This window comes from Labeo rohita, chromosome 19 (assembly GCF_022985175.1).
Source record: "Labeo rohita strain BAU-BD-2019 chromosome 19, IGBB_LRoh.1.0, whole genome shotgun sequence".
Lineage (NCBI taxonomy): Eukaryota > Metazoa > Chordata > Actinopteri > Cypriniformes > Cyprinidae > Labeo > Labeo rohita.
In genome coordinates this window covers 4,121,243-4,142,453 of record NC_066887.1, presented here as the reverse complement: position 1 = coordinate 4,142,453, position 21,211 = coordinate 4,121,243, and the positions used below count along the sequence as shown (strand labels likewise).

General features: G+C 39.7%; 1 protein-coding gene across 1 annotated transcript in view; it reads left to right on the top strand.

Annotated features, from left to right (window-relative positions):
- The window catches only part of mc5ra (melanocortin 5a receptor), a 29,588-nt gene extending 20,798 nt beyond the window's left edge, over positions 1-8,790 (top strand). The window contains exon 2 of the mRNA XM_051137678.1: positions 4,642-8,790. Coding sequence (XP_050993635.1) covers positions 4,718-5,704 — 987 coding nt within the window. The 5' untranslated portion in view covers positions 4,642-4,717 and the 3' untranslated portion in view covers positions 5,705-8,790. The remainder of the gene's footprint in view (positions 1-4,641) is intronic.
- Positions 8,791-21,211: the final 12,421 nt, after the last annotated feature.

Sequence of the window (21,211 nt, the reverse complement as noted above, 5' to 3'; positions counted from 1 at the left end):
AATGATTCCTCTGTGCCCTATGAATTATGATGGATAATTAAGACGTTTGAAATGCACATCTTAAACAATAAAAGCATCAGAAGCAAAATACCACTGATAGCCTTCTGATTCATAGGAAGTTTCTGTTCCAACTCCATCTGTAGCCTTTTTTGCCTCGCACGTAAATGATTCCTCGAATCATGAGGCTTTTTGAGGAAAAGTGAGCTATTAATTTTGTGATCAGATTACCGTTTTTCCCTGATAGATGGTTCAACAGGATAAAATTCCTATGGGCTTTCAGTGATGAAAGATTTCAAGACATATCTACTATATCAGAGGGTGGATACTTTTCATTTGAACAAGTAAGCAATCACCTAGTAACTGCTCAGAACATCCTAGCAACCAAACAGCGATGCCCTGTTAACCACAACATCCTACCATTCAAGATGCAAGCTTTGCATAAGTGAGCACCACTTAGATTTTCCAATATACACTTAAAAATAAACATTCCAAAGGGTTTACACAGAGACCACTTTAAAATGTACCTACAGTATATGTATCCCTGCATTTTCCAACTGAAATGAACACTACAGGCAGTAAAACAACAACAACTTTTATACTTTTTCACACAAAGTATGATTTACATAGCCTGAGTTTTGACTAAGAAAAGCCTATGTTATGACTTCAAAATAACAATTTGCTGCAATATTTGAAATCTGATACTTTTGAATGTTAGCATCACATGTAGTGGGGTAAGTTGAGCCAGTGGGGTAAGTTGACCAATCTTGGCAGCTGTGCACTTTAACTGCCATGCGACCTTGTATTTTGGAGCCATGTCTGCCAGACTGTGAAAAGGAGAAAAATCATTTAGCTAAATATTAGCCTGAATTGGTAAGCTAATTTCTTTCCAAAGTGGCATATCTCTGAAGATGCTTTTCATCACATTTTAATCATATATTTATTTCCACCTGTAGTCCCCAATGGCCTGTTTGACATTGCAGAATGCTACCATGCCAAGAATAGACTAAAAAGTTTATTAGCTTCAGTGACATTTACGCTTTCAATCTAATTCAGTTTTTATTTTATTTTTCTCAGCAAACTCTTTGCTTAGTCTGTTTTTAAGTATTCAACTTTGGTATTCAACATATTGTTTCAAAGACTGTTGGTTCAAAGACTGAAATTTAAACTTCATTTGGCTGATTTTATGTTGGTTGATTTTATGACTTTTTCCAAAAGAAAATTTGATTATTCAGTCAGATGGTGCTTGTTACCTACTGACTTGGAACAACTTGCTCTTAACCAAACTGAGTCATGGAAACACCTTTTTTATAAGAAGCCATGTTTCTACTCTTTTGTCACAGATACATTTTGGTAATTTAAAAATGATAGGAAACATCCTGAAATTACTTTAGATACATTCATTGTACTTTTGCCTCAAGTAAAAAATGACTCATCTTACCCCAATCTCCCCTACAGCTTAATCTGTTTGTGTTTTTTAACACAATAACTTTGCTCTGTGGCTCACCCAACATGGCGTTGCTTGTGAGGTGAAGAGCTCTGGTACAAATCCTGTGAAACTATGATTCGACAAAACAGCTGAAACACATGCATAAGGAAGTTAAAATAACACGGTTGCATCAGAGAACACTTTTGCACTTTTGCACATTACACTATTACACTATTGGGTAAGTTTAATGTTGGGTTTAGTTTAGCAGGTTTCTTATTTTACAACACAATAGAGAATTAACCATTTAGAGACACTCCCAAGACATTGGATTTGTGAATCGCAGGAATACTGAACCAACTTAAAATAATGCTGCAATAAAAATATAAAGAAAAAACGCTGCAATATGTGCCTGTACCAACGTAATAAAAACATGGTCACATATTTAAAGCACATTTTAGTGCCATTCACTAGTGCACTTTGAAACTGCCATGAAATGTACAGTAAAGTATATAATAATAGGCTTTCGCACAGTAGGAGCCTTTCATAGTTCCTATAACTATTGTCGGAAGTTCGCTCCGCAGGAACTAGGAATGTATTTAGTTCTAGGAGCTTAGTTTGAAGGAACTAATGGCTTGTTTCCCCTGAGCGGTAAGAGTCAGTACAGAATGGTACGATTCAGGACTGTACACCCTGATCCATCTTGCCCTTACATGATAGGTGTGGTAAAGTAGCGATCGACGATAAAGTGCGACAATAGCCGTTTCTTGACATAAAGCACAACTCTGCCTCTTTTTGTTAAATGTCAGCTTTAATGAACAATAATAGCCATTATAAAAGTACAAGTACAAAGTAAAAGAGGCTTATATAAGAGGAAATAAACACAAAAGCAAACAATTCAGTCAAACGTATACTACAAAGTCAGCACTGTACTACGGTAAAGTTCAAAATAAATACATAATGTAAACTATATTTCATGGTGCAATAACAGTAATATTTTGGATATTATGCAGGTTTTTGGGCAATGACATTTCACAAGTCCACAAGAACAGACAAGAACGCATATTGAGAAATGGCTATTGTATGTGTTAAAACAAAACCATAAAATACACTGTTATTTTTTTGTGTTTGCACAAAGATGTGAATAAGCCTAGCATGCATGAACAGCATAGCGGAACGAGTGAAGGAGACACTTTATCCCCTTGTAGCATACACAAGTGACAATGTTCTGAAGAGAGTTTAGCTCCACTCTTTTGGTACATTTTGCTGTGCTAGGTACTATTCACAACTTCTAACAATGGAAATGGTAATAATTGCATACCGTACTGTACTGTACTGAACCATACTGAACCGTACTACTCGATGGAAACGAGCCATTAATTAGCTCCTAGTGCAGAGTAAGGTCTAAAACAGTACTATAGGAACTACCAGTGACGTAAGTGTGCGCTGCATATTTAAATAGTCATGTGAAAATATTTACTCCACAAACACTGAAAACAGCAAAAACTTGACCTATTGTCTGCAGCGTTGTGTTTTTTTCTCAGCCTCGATGATATGTAACACTACAAGTTCTCATAGGAGATTTATTCAGATTTTCATACTCTTTCAGTTGCGTGAATTGTGTGAACATCCCATCTCCGTTATCACGAAACCCGCGACACACAACAAAAACAGCACCTATCATGGGGTCTTCCATTCACAGGTTTTTGATGTTTGTAAATGTCACGGGTAACACTTTAGAATACAGATCCGTCATTAGTGAATAACTACACAGGAACAAATGACTAATGCACTATTAACATTCTAGTACAGTGGCATTTACTTTAATCATTACTAAGGAGTTATCTTAATCTTCACTTTAGAATATGGATCTAAATAATTAGTAATTCCTTCTGAAGTATTTGGTATTACCTGAGTCATTACTAGTGGGTTACCATTGATCTTTACTTTAGAATTAATTATACATTTTGCATCATTTACATTAATTATGAGCATGTATATAGTAGTTCTTAGTAGTTCTCTGGGAGATATGAAAAAATAGTAGTTACTGATTAGCTAATAGCACTATTACTTACTGATTCGTTAATCAGAGTTTCTTACTAGTTAATAGTAGTTATTAGAATGTTAATAGTGCATTAGTCATTTGTTCCTGTGTAGTTATTCACTAATGACGGATCTGTATTCTTAAGTGTTAATTAGTCATTGGAGGGGCCGGACTAATATCGGTGTTGCCTTTTGCCATGGGTCTGTGATTTCATAGAGAAACCGTTTTTGGTTCCCCAAAGAATCTTTTTGAACATTTGAACATTTGAATCATCTGAACCTTTTGTGCATTAGAAATATTTGTTAAAAATTCTTCATGGAACCATCAATGCCAATAAAGAACCTTCATTTTTAAGGGGTTACTCCACCCCAAAATGAAAATTGTGTCATTATTTTGGATGAAAACCCATAAAAGCTTTGAGGTTTGTGACTTTAAGATCCCATTGACTGTCCCATTGACTGCCAAGTAAATACCACTGTCAAGGCCCAGACAAGTATGAAAGACATCGACAAAATAGTCCATCTGCCATCAGTGGTTCGATCTGAATTTTATGAAGCAACAAGAATACTTTTTGTACCCAAAGAAAAAAAATGAGGATTTCATACAACAATTCGTCTCCTCTACGTCAGCGTAGCGCCATTTTGGAGAGTATCCACTGGACGCAAATTGCGTACACCGCTCTGTGTCAGCTGCATTACACGGATATGCTGTTTTCATTCAAATCAAAGCATAAATACACATAGAAAACGTATCTGTGTGGTGCAGCTGACACAGAACGGCGTATGCAGTTTGTGTCCAGCAGATTCCTGCCCAAAATAGAGACGAATTGTTGAATAAAATCCTTATTTTGTGTACAAAAAGTATTCTCGTCGCTCCATAAAATTCAGATTGAACCACTGATGGCAGATGGACTATTTTGACGATGTCTTTCATAATATTCTGGGTCTTGACAGTGGTATTTACTTGGTAGTCAATGGGACAGTCACAAACCTCCCGGTTTTCATCCAAAATATCTCAAATTGTGTTCCGAAGATGAACAAAGCTTTTACGGGTTTGGAACGACATGGGGGTAAGTGATTAATGACAACATTTTCATTTTGGAGTGGAGTAACCCTTTGATACCCTTTGATGATACTCTTCCTAGATTAAACATTATCTGTTTCATTTCACTCAGGTTAAAGATGCCCTACCCACCAACCCAGTGACTCCAAGAAAAGCCTTCAACATTCCCACTGAATCCCTCATCCACGATGAACGCTTCAGAGGCCACCCTGTCCCTTTGGGCCATCCATGTCAACTCCAGTCCCATCTCGTACCTCCTCAACGCCACTGAGACCCCATCCCACGCCAAGCCCAAAGCATGCGAGCAGCTCAACATTGCCACCGAGGTGTTCCTCATCCTCGGCATCGTCAGTCTGCTAGAGAACATCCTGGTCATCTGCGCCATAGTGAAAAACAAAAACCTACACTCGCCAATGTACTTCTTCGTCTGCAGCCTGGCCGTGGCCGACATGCTGGTGAGCGTCTCCAATGCTTGGGAGACCATCGTCATCTACTTACTCACCAACCGCCAGCTGGTGGTGGAGGACCATTTCATCAGACAGATGGACAATGTTTTTGACTCTATGATCTGCATCTCTGTGGTGGCATCCATGTGTAGTCTTCTAGCTATAGCCGTTGATCGCTACGTCACGATTTTTTACGCTTTACGATATCATAATATCATGACGGTGCGCAGGGCAGCGCTAATCATCGGCGGGATTTGGACCTTCTGCACCGGCTGTGGAATTGTCTTCATTATCTATTCCGACAACACATCTGTCATTGTGTGCTTGGTCTCCATGTTCTTCATCATGCTCGCGCTCATGGCCTCCCTCTACAGCCACATGTTCATGCTAGCGCGTTCTCACGTCAAACGCATCGCCGCCCTGCCAGGCTACAACTCCATCCACCAAAGAGCCAGCATGAAGGCAGCCGTCACCCTGACCATTCTTCTGGGGATCTTCATCGTCTGCTGGGCTCCATTCTTTCTCCACCTCATCCTTATGATCTCCTGTCCCAGAAACCTCTACTGCATGTGCTTCATGTCGCATTTCAACATGTACCTCATCCTCATTATGTGCAACTCAGTCATCGACCCACTCATTTACGCTTTCAGGAGTCAGGAGATGCGGAAAACACTTAAGGAAATCATCTGCTGCTACAGCCTGAGGAACGTCTTTGGAATGTCCAGGTAGTTTAAAAACCCAACAAATGAGAGATGGATTATCATTTCACAAGAATTTAAGAAGTCTGAGAAGAAGGTCCCAACCCTGTTTTGATCTAGAAGGAAAATCAGATTTGTGTGATGACACCATCTACTCGCTTTTTATCTTCTATCATACAAACTCTTTCAAGAAACTTGAAAAAAGCTGATTAATCAAGAACTCTTCAATGCACAACAGAATGCCTAATGAAACAGTCGTTGATAATATATGTAGATATTGCTGGAGAATTAAGGAGGCCTTAGAACTATGGAACAATTTAATCCTCAACAGACGACGTGATTTAACATCACAGTCTCCAGGGATACGCAGGAGCCGTCGATCAAAGCCTGTGGGAAAAAAACAAGTGCAATCATTTGTCAAATTAACAATGCAAAACAGCCTGTTGTCATATTGTATAGGTAAGATGATACTGTAATAATGCATGCAATTTACATTGCTGAACGCGCTCTGTGGTTGGCATTGAAAGTGAGAAAGTGTGAACCACTCTATTGAGTCCCAAGATGAAATTCAATGCCGGCAGTCTTCAGTTTATATACAGATATTGCAAGACAGAACATGAAGTACACTTATATAAGAAAATGGAGGCAGACTAACTGTGGCAAAAATGGGTTTACTGTCATGCTATTAAAAAATTCTGCTTAAGGTTTCAAGGCCTATCATGTCAATACCAATTTTTCTACCGTCTGTAAAGGCATCAGGAGTTTTGTAATAGATGAAATCGAAATGTTCCACATATGCCTGTATAATAATGTCCGTGTATTTATGTAGCTGCAGCAACAAAATAAAAAACAGACTTATATATTGATACAAAAAAAGCATACCAGAGAAAATAAGCTCTGCCTTATTATACTGTGCAACTACTGAAATAAAAAGCAAAATATCATTAGTATTGCTGACTTGTCATCACAATTAAAGCATTTGTGGATATGCTGGCAATTTATATACTATTATAGTAAGCACGAATGTGTACTTGAAGATGGGGGTCTGCAGTTATTCTCATTCGATGTATTTACCACTGACCCTTCAAATGACATTAATTTCTATGGCTTTTAAAAAAATGTTTTTGCTATGAAGTTTCAGGGTGAAAATCTGTGTTTTTGTTGTTTGTCATTATGCTGCTTACCGTCTACAGCCACTGAATAAGTAAATATGTACAGATAGGAGGTAAAAGCAAGTGTTTTGTTGGTTGTTTTTGCTGTGTTCAATCAGTCACTAACAGTGAAGACTAGCAAATAACCAGATATAAAACGAGGACTAAATTACATGCAGGTTTCCATTGATTAATCAATGTGTAATGACTACAAACCACGTTAACCTAGACTACATGCACCTGTTTTTTTAACCTGGTTGACCAAATGCAATTATATTAATATATATAGAAGACAAGGGCTAGTTGTCACACTAATTTCCACAGTAAATATTTCTCAGGGGGGTATATGTAATAATAAATTCCTACATACTCTGCCTGAAAAAAGGTACATAAGCTGTCACTGGGGCTGTACCTGCTAATATGCATGCTTTAGGGGTAAAAGGTACTGTGTCACTAACAGCTTTTGTACCTTTCTTCCCTTAGAGTGTATATTATAGTATATTAGAAACATGAACAAGTTGGTATGATTATTTAGGGTCTTTGTGAAATGTCTGCAACGAAATTTGGCTAAAATTCCTCAATGGTCGTGTTAAACATCACCCTTTTTACCATGTCAAAAACAGCTCTGTTCACAGCGACCAGTTTTGGTGCATGTCTCTTTACATGATAATGAGCTCTGCTCACCCCGCCCCTATCTTCTGTATTTGGTGGCATGTACAACTGGAGGGTGGAAATATGCAAATACAGGACAGTCTGTCAGGAGCTGTGGGCGGGGCTTGATAAATATGTCATCATATTGCTCAGAAAATCAAAACGACATGATAACTGAGACCGTTTAGGTTTTTTGGAGAGTGAATAGATTTTAATCATTAATGCAGGGTGGATGCAAACACCATGTAAAAGTGAATTTTGCATCCAAAGTCACCTTTAACAAAATTTGACAACTTCATTTATCCAACAGATATAGCAGAAATATCATCATTTTTGTTTGGAGGATAAAATTATGATTATGACATTTACTGTATGAATGTTTTAAACTAAATGTTATAGAGGTTTAAAGAAAACAGTTTAATCGGCTTTTGACTTAAAGTAAATAAGATATAACTGTTGTGACAACTAGCCCTGTCTTCCTCTAGAAACTATTATCCAACAGCCTACAAAATGTACATTAGATGTCATATGCGAGGCTGGTTATGCTATGTAAATTCTATGAAATATTTTATATATATATATATATATATATATATAACTTACAGTTGGATTCCTGTAGTATTCTGGTTGATTCTTGTCTTGTATTCACTTCTAATGAAGTCAGAGTTTAAAAGTGTAAGTATTTCGTCTCTATTGCTTGAACTGTCTAAATATGCTCAGTTTGGCTGTTCGTCGGCTTGATTTTTCCCTCTTCGCTTTGGCTCTAAGTGGTTTAGATCATTTCAGTCAAGTCTCTCAAGTGAAATGACATCCCTCCTTAAACGGGCTCATGATGGTAATCATCGAATGTGCCTTCACTGTGTTTCAAAAATGACCTGGAGGTTGTCTGATCTGTCCACCCGGTCTTGCTGTGGTACATTAACTGCTCAGGTCTGCTGGCTCTCCATGAAGAATCAATGACAATCTATCTCTAAACCCCTTGCTGTTTCACTGAAAACAGCTTGAATCCCATTCCACACAAAATAATTTGCTCTGGAGTGGTTTCACATACACAGACAATGATTAGACAAATAATGCTATAATTAAAATAAATAAATAAATAAATAAAAACCCAAACATCCAAAGTGTCACTCAATACAGACATTAATGTTTCAAAAATACGTTTTTCATTTTTGTATTGGGTGAAACAGCTGGTAAGTCATCTTGATCTGAGTGAACAGCAGTATTGCTCCTCACACTGTGATAAATGCTCTGTGTTATGCTGTGTAATATCTTATTTTCATGTAATTGGTTGCATGTATAATTAAACTATTAGAATGAAGCTATTTCTTGTGTCATTTTTTCATTGTTACATGGAAGTAACCTTTTTATGCATCAGTTTACAAAATGGATATGTTTTATAATAATACATAAATACATAAATACATATTATACTAAAAAAGTAAAAGTAATTCTGTTTTGCTACTAAAAGCAAAAGTTTTCATGTATCATGATATAATAAAATAGCCTTTATCTCATTTTTTTAGGACTGATTGACCACACTGATATTTTGTAAATTATGAAATTGGACATTTTTGTTCAGACATTAATATCCTGTATTTACATCCCTTGCCTTTAACATTAAAGGTATAGTTCTTTAAAGGGAACCCTGGGTATTGAGACTTGTATGGCTTAATATAACTTAAATGATGTCTTTTGCTGAAATATGTAGTAGAAAACCCATGGAAGATTTATGGTATTTTAAAAATCCACATTGTTTTAATACATATTTTGGACTATAGGGGTGCCATTATTTCGATGACGTCAAATGGTTGCAAATGGGAGCTACTGGTGCTACCTGTTGCTAATTTTACCGCAACACAACTCGGAAAATAAAATATAATGATACAATGTCAATGGCTTTTGGTTGTAATTTTTTTTTCAGTAGAAGGGCAACAAGAGAAGCAATGTAAATCCTCACTGCTTTCCTAGCAATAAGTCTTTGTTCTTTCCACTTTAGTCCTGATGCCTTTGATTTCATTCTATATTTGGGGCGTTTAGACTCCTTGTGGAGAAAAAAAAAAAAACAATAAAATGGCATTTGGTTTAAGCCTACGCTTATATCCATTACCAGCTATAAGCTCTTTCAGTGGCTGTGGTCATTGTATCAGTATTTTATTTTACAAACTGAGTTGCTGTAAAAATAACAAGAGGTACAGCCAGTAGCCCATAATGACATAATGTGGATTTTTTTAAATAACGTAAATCTTTCATGGGTTTTCTACTACATATTTCAGTAAGAGACATCATTTATGTTATATTAAGCCATAAAAGTCTAAGGGTTCCCTTTAACAAATTCTATTGTATTCGATTTACTCACCCTTATGTTGTTCCAAACATGTTTGAATTTTTTTTTCTGCAAACACAAAAGGAGATATTTTGAAAAATGTTGGTAACCAAACAGTTGAAGGTTGCCATTAACTTCTGTAGTATGAAAAAAAAATACTACTGGCAACTATTTGGTTACCAGCATTATTTGTTTATTTAGTACTCTGAACAGAAGAAAAAATAAAGAAACTCATGAGGGTGAGTAAATGATGACAGAATTTTCATTTTTGACTAAACTGTCCCTTTAAATGCCATGCATAGAATTCCGATAGACTTCTACCTGATACATATCACTGAAATTAGTGACTTGAAATATATTTCTATCATGACACCTCTCTAAGGGTTTAGCATGATATTGTACATGACAGTGTTAAAGGAGAAGTCCACTTCCAGAACAACAATTCACAAATAATGTACTCACCCCTTTGTCATCCAAGATGTTCATGTCTTTCTGTCTTCAGTCGTGAAGAAATTATGTTTTTTGAGGGAAGCATTTCAGGATTTTTCTCCATATAATGGACTGATATGGTGCCCTGATTTTGAACTTCAAAAATGTAGTTTAAATGCAGCTTCAAAGGGCTCTAAACAAAAGGGTCTTATCTAGCGAAACAATCGGTCATTGTTTTCGGAAAAATACATTTTTAAAACTTTTTAAGCACAAAAGCTTGTGTAGCACAGGTTCTGGGATGCGCGTTCACAACGCTACGTACTATTGAATCATGTCGAAAGGTCATGCAGAATGTAGGCGGAACTACAGACCCAGTGTTTACAAAGTGAACGCGCAAAGACTAAGAAAGTGCAAGTAAGTTTGTAAACGCTGTTTACAAACAAAAAGGTACAGCGATGTCCTCCTCTCAAGTTGTAGGAGAAAATAAGATGGAATTTTTTGCCATATTCAGTACACAGACGATGAACTTACACGTGATTCGTTGTAGTAATGAGAAGTTCGGATAATTTTACTGACTCTGAGCTTTGAGTCTCGGGACCTTCCCGAGTCACATTGAAGATTTGTTCAAAATGAAAGAATCATTCAAGAATGACCCATCACTAATTCATAATATTGTGGACGCGCATCCCAGAGCCTGTGCTACACAAGCTTTTGTGCTTAAAAAGTATACACATTTTTATTTATTTTTTTTTAAATGACCGATCGTTTCACTAGATAAGACCCTTCTTCCTCAGCTGGGATTGTTTAGAGTCATATGTAGCTGCATTTAAACTACATTTTGGAAGTTCAAAATCAGGGCAATGAAGTCCATTATATGGATAAAAATCCTGAAATGCTTTCCTCAAAAACCATAATTTCTATACAACTGAAGACAGAAAGACATGAACATCTTAGATGACAAAGGGGTGAGTACATTATTTGTAAATTGTGGTTCTGGAAGTGGAGTTTTTCTTTTAATGTGTTTGGTCTTGGTAGAATAGATCTGCTATGCTGCTGCTTCTGCAGCAGAGCAAGTACTGAGACTTGCTACTGCCAATACATTCACAAAATGCTGCTGCTGCTGCACATATAACATTTATGAAATAACCCCATATATAGCATACATGAAATCACCCTGTAGCAGATCTATACAGGTGGAGCTGGGGAAAGTGGAGGATTTCTGAAGTGCACTGCAACTGCTACAGCAAGCACTAGCCAAGTATTTGAATGTTGAGATCATAGGCTGGTGATATAAAAAGAACCAATCAGCTGTGCCATGTGATGATGATGTCATTATGCCAGACTGAGTTAGACCTATCGGACTGCGCCATCTAGAGTTTCATCTTTAGATATATCCTTCGAGATCAGCTTACATCATTAATCATTTAAGATCTATGTTCTTCTTGTCCATGAAGCATCAGCTGATATAAATCACTGTAAACCATGAAAGGAGTGTGTAAAAACACATTAGTCTGTCTTTTTAAATCAAACACTTTTGTCATATTCAAGCATCTGTGAATGCTTTGCTTTTTAAATAGACATCTATGGTTTAATCAAAAAACTTCTAATTTGCTAGTAAAGCAGTTGTTAAGTTTAGATACGGGATAGGACTAACAATCTAAAGTATGGTCATGCAGAATAAGGCATTATGTGCTTTATAACTACTAATAATGCATGCTAATGAGCAACTAGTTAAAAGTGAGAATTATTATCTTAATGGGGTCAGAGCTTGACCAGTCATATCATACTGTATGTTCAGTGCATGAATATGATTTTGCTAGAACATATTCACATCATTATAATAAGATAGATCTGTATTATTAGCTCTGTCCATTACTTGTAAAAACACTACGGTTTATATTATACAGAAAGGTCGTTCTTGGTTATTCCATTATGAGGTTCACAGACTCCCGCTGGTAGAGTAATAAAGCCATGAAATGAATTAAATAATCATTTTCCATTTCGGAGATGACATGATAATAGAAGAAAGAGCCTTTCATGATAAAAGAGGCAGTGTAGAGTGGAGCCGGAGGAATTTGACACTCACTGGATTGCGTCGATGTCGTTGCAGTCAGGATTTTTTATTTCAAACCAATTACAACCATTCGATGTTCTGGTTCTGAAACTCTTCTATTGGTTTTTCCCTTCAAACTCAACTTTGGAGAATTCAACGCTCTGGTAAACTTGATGAAATTGCAGCTGCTTCTCTTAATAGAGCAGAATCTCATTTAAAGCTCTAATGAAATTGTGTATTGCAGTCAATATGTCTTTCTTTCTGAGGTCCCTGCTGAGCATGACTACACCAATGTCTATCACAGTGAAGTCATGTCCTCTACTAAATACACTTTTCAGCTTCTTCTACAGATAAAGCATGATCCATAATAAGAAGGTGATTACATTTCCTAGAAACGCTGCTTCGCTCTGTGTCTGGGCTTCCGATGAACGTTCTCCGGAGAAGACATCATGTGAGTTATGTCAACGTAATAAAAAGAGTAAACATTCCCCTTTCATTTGCAGCAGCAGCAGCCGTCTCTGTGAGTGTTCTTTCCCTGCGGACTCTTCCTTTGATGTTTCTTACCACGGTCAAGCCATCATCATTTTTGCACGTCGCTCCTGCTTCAGGGCATGAGGTACACAAAGCACTATTTGAAAGCTTTGCTGTGACCTTCAATATGAAGCGATGATAACAGCCTGAAGCATGTGACCCTTCATCACACATCGCCACAAGTAATGTCAAGATCATTTGTGTGGGAAGAATCCTAGCTAGAGCTAATAACGCAGAAATGTATGTGTAAACCACCAGTGGTTAATGTAACAATGTTCCATTGTCCATATGTCCATATTTGCAAGGTAAGATACATATATATATATATATATATATATATATATCTGCATAAATAACAATTAATGTGCATTTAATATTTAATGTATGAACTCTAAAATGTATGCAATAAGCATTAAATATTCATAAATGTACAGTGGCCTATAGCCTATATTTCATTTTATTTGCACAAAATATGTACAATAAAAAACAAAGATGCAATCCTTAAGCAATGCAGGGAGAGGCAGATAATCCAAGGGTTTATGTAAAACCTTCATCTAAAATATATTTATGAAAATAAAAAGAGAGTTAAATTAACATACAAAAATATAACAGCATATATCAAGAACCAAAGATAAAATACACTACACAGCAAACACTATAAGACACAAAATATACTACCAGTCTAGTATTTTTTTAAGTTTTTTAAAGAATACTCTTCTGCTCACCAAGCCTGCATTTGTTTGATCCAAAATACAGCAAAAGCAATAATATTGTGAAATATTTTTGCTATTTAAAATTTTCCTGTAATCAAAGCTGAATTTTTAGCATCATTAGTCCTGTCTTCAGTGTCACATAATCCTTCAGAAATCAGAAATTATTATCAATATTTAAAACAGCTGAGTACATTTTTTTCAGGATTCTTTGTGAAATGGAAAGATCCAAAGATCAGCATTTACAAAAGATTTCTATTTCAAATAAATGCTGTTCTTCTGAACTTTCTACTCATCAAAGAAACCTGAAAAAAATCTACTCAGCTGTTTGCAACTTAATAATAATAATAATATTTTTTTTTTTTTTTTGAGCAGCAAATCAGAACATTAGAATTATTTTTGAAGGATCATGTGACTGGAGTAATGATTCTAAAATTCAACTTTGAAATCACAGGAATAATTTACATTTTAAAATATATTCAAATAGAAAACAGTTATTTTAAATAGTAAAAATATTTCACATTTTTACTGTTTTTGCTGTACTTTGGATCAAATAAATACAGGCTTGGTGAGCAGAAGAGAGAAACACTTTAAAAACATTAAAAAACGTACTTTTCAAAAACTTGAAAAGTGACTGGTAGTGTACATAAACAACAAGAAGTTAGAAAACATAGCAGCAATAAGATAGCCTTGTAAGCATCTTTTATAACGCTAAAGAAGAACATTTTTGCCGGATGGGATAAACCATTGATACTCCTAAATGTTATTACACTCTAAAAAAAATTCTGAGTTATTTTTTAACCCAAATGCTGGGTTGAGCCCGTTGGGTCATTTTATTGGATTGTTTTATTGGAGTTTTATTGGAGTTTTTCTGTGACTAAGTTGCTGGGTCATTTTTAACACTAAGTTATTTTTTAAATGCTGAGTCGAGCCTGTCTCTAACGAAATAACCCAGCTGCTGAGTTACAGTCAGAGCTCTGGCTTTTGAGACCTCTACAGGAGAGAGCGGTTCTTGGTGCCGCCAATTTGGTGCAGTTCTTTAGCAAAATAAAGGTTTGTGTATATTTTTTTTTCATATATAATGTCTCCACGGTGCTGTAAATTATATTATTTTATGCAACACAATATACAAGGACGAGATGTCAGCAGCGGTAACTTCGCATGATGGAAATGCCTTTTGCCTTGCATAAAATACATGGATTTTATACACTATTGTTTGTTTATGGGCAGGTTTTGGAGTCAGTCACGGCATCTTTCAGCTATGAGTGAAATGCGTGGCCGCGGTCTGAAGTTTACAGCAAACAGCAAACAGCAGCCCTTCACTGGTTCAGATTTCAGCGATAATTTCATTGCTATAAGCAATTACAGAGAACAGTTAAATACACTAAAATTAAATGCTATTTTTAAATGTTACATTTTATGTCTAAAATGCTTGTTAAATTAGTTTAAATGTATGCAATACTGTAAACTATGCTGTATTCACCCAAATAAATTCAATTTGTCTTGTATTTTGTCCATGTGTTCTTGCTTAAAAATAAATGGTCATCTTTGATTATTGCTGTTGCCTCTAGTAATTGTGTGTGTTCCAGTCCATTTTAAGTCAGCAATATAATAATTTTTAAACAATAGTTGACTTAAATAAAACAACCCAGCATGTTTGGTAAAAACATTTAACCAAACCAGCTGGGTCAAAATAACCCAGCATGTGTTCTGTCCAATATTTACCCAGTGCTGGGTTGCCAAGTAACCCAAGTTGGGCTGTTTTTAACCCAGCATTTTTTAGAGTGTACAAATGAGAAATTTAGGAAAATGAAAATATGAGACTTGACAAGTTAAATGGCAATGAACCTGTGAATTTAATATAAAATTGGTACAGTATATACTGTAATAATATCATTAACATTTTATAACTATAATAAATTGTCACATCACTGGTTCACCAGAAACTGAAAATAATTTGGAATAATACATTTGAAAAGTGAAATCATTTATTCACCCTTATGTTGTTTCAAACACATATGTTTGTATTTCTTCAGTGAAAACCAAAAAGAGATGTTTAGCAGAATGCTCATGCTGCTCTTTTCCATACAAGCTCCAAAAAGCATAAGAAAAGTGCTCCATATATCTCCATTTATACTCTATTCCATATTGTCTGAAGCCATACGATAGCTTTGTGTGAGAAAGAACAGACCAAAATTCATGTTATGTACAGAAAATCTTTTCATGTCATTTACAGGAAAACTCTGTGCTGTATAGTTGTCATCTTAAAGCAGTAGAACTGTTTAATTACCTTTTTATTACACAATTTTCAAGAGAAACATAAGGGAGACCAACATGTTTCAGTGCATTTTCTACTTCAAACTTTGTACAATTACTTTTTTTCATCTCCTTTTTTGTACTCTAATGTTAGGTATTAAAGCAGATTATACATATTTTTGTAACGAGGACGCTGAGGCGGAAGTTGAAACCATATGCGGAAGTTTATTAACAGAAGCAGCGTACAAATAAACAGGCAGAGGGTCAATAACCAGAAGGCAGTCCAATAGCATACAACACACAATCGTAATCCAAGCAGCAGTGAGTTCCAGCAGGCAGTGGGTCAGATAACGAGAGAACAGTCCAGTATATCAAACGTAACAATGGGGGTAATCCAGAGAGCGATGGTCAGAGGCAGAAATAGGTCAAACCTTGTAAGCAGTCCACACAGGCAAACAATCCAAACAAGGGTGATCCGTAAACTCAGTAATCCAGAGACAAAGCAAAACAGCAACAGGTAATCCAACAGAGTAATATACAACGCTCGGTAAGGCAGGTTAACTGGCAATACTTCGCAACTGTGTGAGCACATGGTGAGTCCTTAAATACTGCCAAACAGGAAGTAGCAGTAGAAGCAGCAGAGGGAGCGTGCAGGCAGTCCTGGGGTGAGGGCTCCCTCTGCTGGCTTGGCGTTACAGAATCCCCCCCCCAGGAGCGACTCCTGGCGCTCAAAACAACAACAGTCCAGGTGGGTGGGGGAACAGAGGCAAAACAGGGGGTGGGACGGAGGGCCAGGTCCATGTAAAGCAGGTGGGCCTGGATCGTGGAGCAGGGACAGACAGTGAAGCACTGGAGGACCTGGACCATGGAGCAGTGGCAGACAGTGAAGCACTGGAGGACCTGGGCCATGGAGCTGTGGCAGACAGTGGAACCCTGGAGGTCCTGGGCCGTGGTGCTGTGGCAGACAGTGGAAACCTGTAGGGCCTGGGCCGTGGAGCGACAGCAGACCGTGAAACACTGACGTGCTTAGGCCGCGGAGCAATGACGGACAGTGGAACACTGGAGGTCCTGGGCCGTGGAGCAGTAGCAGACCGTGAAGTACTGGAGGGCCAGGGCCGTGGAGCAATGGCAGAGTAGGGAACCATGGTGGGGCAGGCAGAGCAGGTAGGGCTGGGAGCCATGGCGACGCAGGCAGAGCAGACAGAACAGGGGGCCATAGCGAGGCAGGCAGAGCAGGCAGAGCAGGGAGCCGTGGCGAGGCAGGCAGAGCAAGGAGCTATGGCGAGGCAGGTAGAGCAGGCAGAGCAGGCGTAACAGGGAGAGCGGTGTGTACATGAATGATTTCTTTGGCCTTCTTGATTGCGACATGGCGGGCAGAGAGTTCATAATAGGCCTTCTTGGCTATAACATGACAGGCAGAGAGTTCATCGTAGGCCTTTGTGACTGTGACATGACGGGCAGAGAGTTCATGATAGGACGCCGCCCCCATAGGAGGATCTACAGCTTGCGCTGACACCTCTGGGGGCATGGGTGCAGATGCTTGGGCAGGTGTGGCAGGGCAATTATAAATGGCCTTCATGGCCGTGACAGGACAGGCAGAGAGTCTGTGGGGAAACGCCGCCCCTTGAGGAGATTCTGCAGCCGGAGCTGCCACTTCTGGGGGCATTGGCGCAGACTCATAGACAGAGGAGGCCTCTGTCGTAAACTTGTGGACAGACGAGGCAGTGAGTTCATTATTGGACGCCACCTCCTTAGGAGGTTCTACAGCGCATGCTGCCACCTCAGGAGGTATTGGCGCAAACTCTTGGACAAGAGAGGCTTCTGGTATAGACTCGTGGATAGACGAGGCCTTGGGAGCAGACTCGTGGACAGACGAAGTTTCTGGAGCAGACTCGTGGACAGATGAAGCTTCGGGAGTAGACTCGTGGGCAGACGAAGCTCCTGGAGCAGACTCGTGGACAGACGAAACTTCTGGAGCGGTTTCGTAGACAGACGAGGCCTCTGGAACATAGTGTGCAGCCCACACACTGAAAATGGCTATGGCCATTACAAGCAGCACGGTAGATAGTGGGATGTCTGGTGACCTGGAGGGTGTGGATGTTATGGGCTCTGCGTGGCTTGGGAGCGTGGGCTCTGCGTGGCTTGGGAGCGTGGGCTCTGCGTGGCTTGGGAGGAGCGAGGCTCTGCGTGGCTTGGGAGCTGGGCTGCGTGGCTTGGGAGCGTGGGCTCTGCGTGGCTTGGGAGCGTGGGCTCTGCGTGGCTTGGGTCAGTAGATACGTGAGGTGGATTGAGAAGGTTAAAAGGGACCTGGTGAGGTTTTGGTAGGACAATAGCTCTTGCCTTGACTCAGGGAGGCCTGCCGTGGCCGGACTTGACTCAGGGAGGCCTGCCGTGGCCGGACTTGACTCAGGGAGGCCTGCCGTGGCCGGACTTGACTCAGGGAGGCCTGCCGTGGCCGGACTTGACTCAGGGAGGCCTGCCGTGGCCGGACTTGAGTCGGGAAGAACGGTGGTGACTTGACCTGGCTTGTGCAGTCCAGCTGTGACTTGACTTGGCTTGTGAAGGTCAACTGTAACGTGACTTGACTCAGGAACAACATGGCTTGACTCAGGAACAACATGGCTTGACTCAGGAACAACATGGCTTGACTCGTGGGGAACAGCTGTGACTTGGCTTGACTCGTGGGGCACAGCTGTGACTTGGCTTAACTCGTGGGGAACAGCTGTGACTTGGCTTGACTCGTGGGGAACAGCTGTGACTTGGCATGGCTCGTAGAGAACAGCTGTATCTTGGCTTGACTCATGGGGAATAACAGCTGTATCTTGGCTTGGCTCGTGGAACACAGCTGTGACTTGGCTTGATTCATGGGGAACAACTGTGTCCTTGCTTGACTCACAGAGAACAGCAGCTTTGGCTTGACTTGACTCCGTTGCTTGACTTGACTCCGTTGCTTGGCCGGACTCTGGAACTGGACTTGACTTGGAAGCCTGATAGAACTTGGAAACTTGACTTGACCCTGAAACTCGACTAGACTTGGAAGCTTTTGACCTTGGAGCGGCAACTGTAGCTTGACTTGGTTCTGCAGCTGGACTTGGTTCTGCAGCTTGACTTGGTACAGGAACAGTAGCTGTAATCTTACTTGGCTCGGGGGTGGCAGCTGTGACCTTACTTGACTCAGGAAACACAGCCGAGACTTGACTTGATACAGCTGCAACTTGACCTGGATCAGGGGTAGCTGCCATTTTAGCTGCCCATACAGCCATTAGGGGTGAGTCCAGTACATGGGCCATCATGAGGCGTGGCTTGGAAACAGCGATTATTTTGTGGAGTGGCTCTGAGATGGCGGCCATCTTGTGAACAGGTTTGGGGTCGGCGGCCATCTTGTGGACTGGCTCTGGTATGGCAGCCATCTTGTGAACAGGTTTGGGGATGGCGGCCATCTTGTGGACTGGCTCTGGAATGGCGGCCATCTTGTGAACAGGTTTGGGGTTGGCGGCCATCTTGTGAACAGGTTTGGGGTTGGCGGCCATGACGGGTGCAGACTCTGGACGGGCGGCAGGCGTGGCGTGAGCAGGCCCTGGAGCGGCAGGCGTGGCGTGAGCAGGCCCTGGAGCGGCAGGCATGGCGTGAGCAGGCCCTGGAGCGGCAGGCGTGGCGTGAGCAGGCGAGCAGGCCCTGGAGCGGCAGGCGTGGCGTGAGCAGGCGAGCAGGCCCTGGAGCGGCAGGCGTGGCGTGAGCAGGCTTTGGCTGGACAGGCATGACGTGAACAGGCTTTGGCTTGGTGGATGTGGCTTGAACAGGCTGTGGTGTGGTGGTTACTGCGGGATTGCGGGGTCCCTCGTCTGCAATCCCAACAGTGTATGGTGATCCGCTTAAGAGCAAGGCATGATCGATATATTCCTCCAGTGACCAACAAATTTTCCCCCCTGGCAGACTTGAACTAATGGGCTCGTTTAACCCAAAACGAAAAAGGTCTTTTAGTGCCACATCATTAAAACCTACTAGATGACACAGTCCACAAAAATCCTCAACATACTCCTCTATGGCCCTGTCGCCTTGACGAAGGCAGATGAGACGAGATACTGCTGGGTTCATGATTTTGGTTGTGTATGCTGTAACTTCCGCTGGATTCAGGGGAGGCGAAGTATTCTGTAACGAGGACGCTGAGGTGGAAGTTGAAACCATATGCGGAAGTTTATTAACAGAAGCAGCGTACAAATAAACAGGCAGAGGGTCAATAACCAGAAGGCAGTCCAATAGCATACAACACACAATCGTAATCCAAGCAGCAGTGAGTTCCAGCAGGCAGTGGGTCAGATAACGAGAGAACAGTCCAGTATATCAAACGTAACAATGGGGGTAATCCAGAGAGCGATGGTCAGAGGCAGAAATAGGTCAAACCTTGTAAGCAGTCCACACAGGCAAACAATCCAAACAAGGGTGATCCGTAAACTCAGTAATCCAGAGACAAAGCAAAACAGCAACAGGTAATCCAACAGAGTAATATACAACGCCTGGTAAGGCAGGTTAACTGGCAATACTTCGCAACTGTGTGAGCACATGGTGAGTCCTTAAATACTGCCAAACAGGAAGTAGCAGTAGAAGCAGCAGAGGGAGCGTGCAGGCAGTCCTGGGGTGAGGGCTCCCTCTGCTGGCTTGGCGTTACAATTTTGAACTTCATTACCTCTCAAAGAGCATGTGTTATGTATAACTGTGAACAGTATAAAAATGTTTCAAAGTTTTAAGAATTAGTCTACATTTCATAAAATGTACCAGCCTACTGTGGAAAAAAATAATAGGTCTAGAAACATGTTCTAGAAACAGTGAGTCACACTGTATCTCTGTCAACAAGAAACATGAGCTCAGCCTATATAATTGAGTCTAGTAACACATCCGTCAGCAAAAACACTTTGGAGCACCTACACAGTTTATGCTGCATGAAAGAATGCATTGATTTGTAATGAGGATGTCTTTACAGTAGGACAAAGATGAAAAAGCATAGATCCCCCTTGTGAAAAAGAAAGTACAATTTAGCATAATGAAAAAAAACGCAATTAAATTAAAATGTTTTATAGTCTAAATTTATACAGAATGCAATTACCTAAACTTGTACAGTGATTATTTTACCTACCTAAGTAGAGATTAAGTCCATCTTTATGTACATTTTCATATTTACTTATATTGTCTCTGACATATGGTTAAAGTGCTGAATGTACTGACAAGAATTTATGATAAACTAAAACATATTAACACTTTGTAACTACACATTTGTAAAGAAGTTGCATTTTAGCACATTTAAAAATAAAATAACCTCAAATGTAATATCAAACTATATACTACAGTTAAAATGCACAGCAAAAGATTAGTAAAGCTGGATTTAAAGGGGTCATCGGATGCTAAGTTCACTTTTACATGTTGTTTGAACATTAAT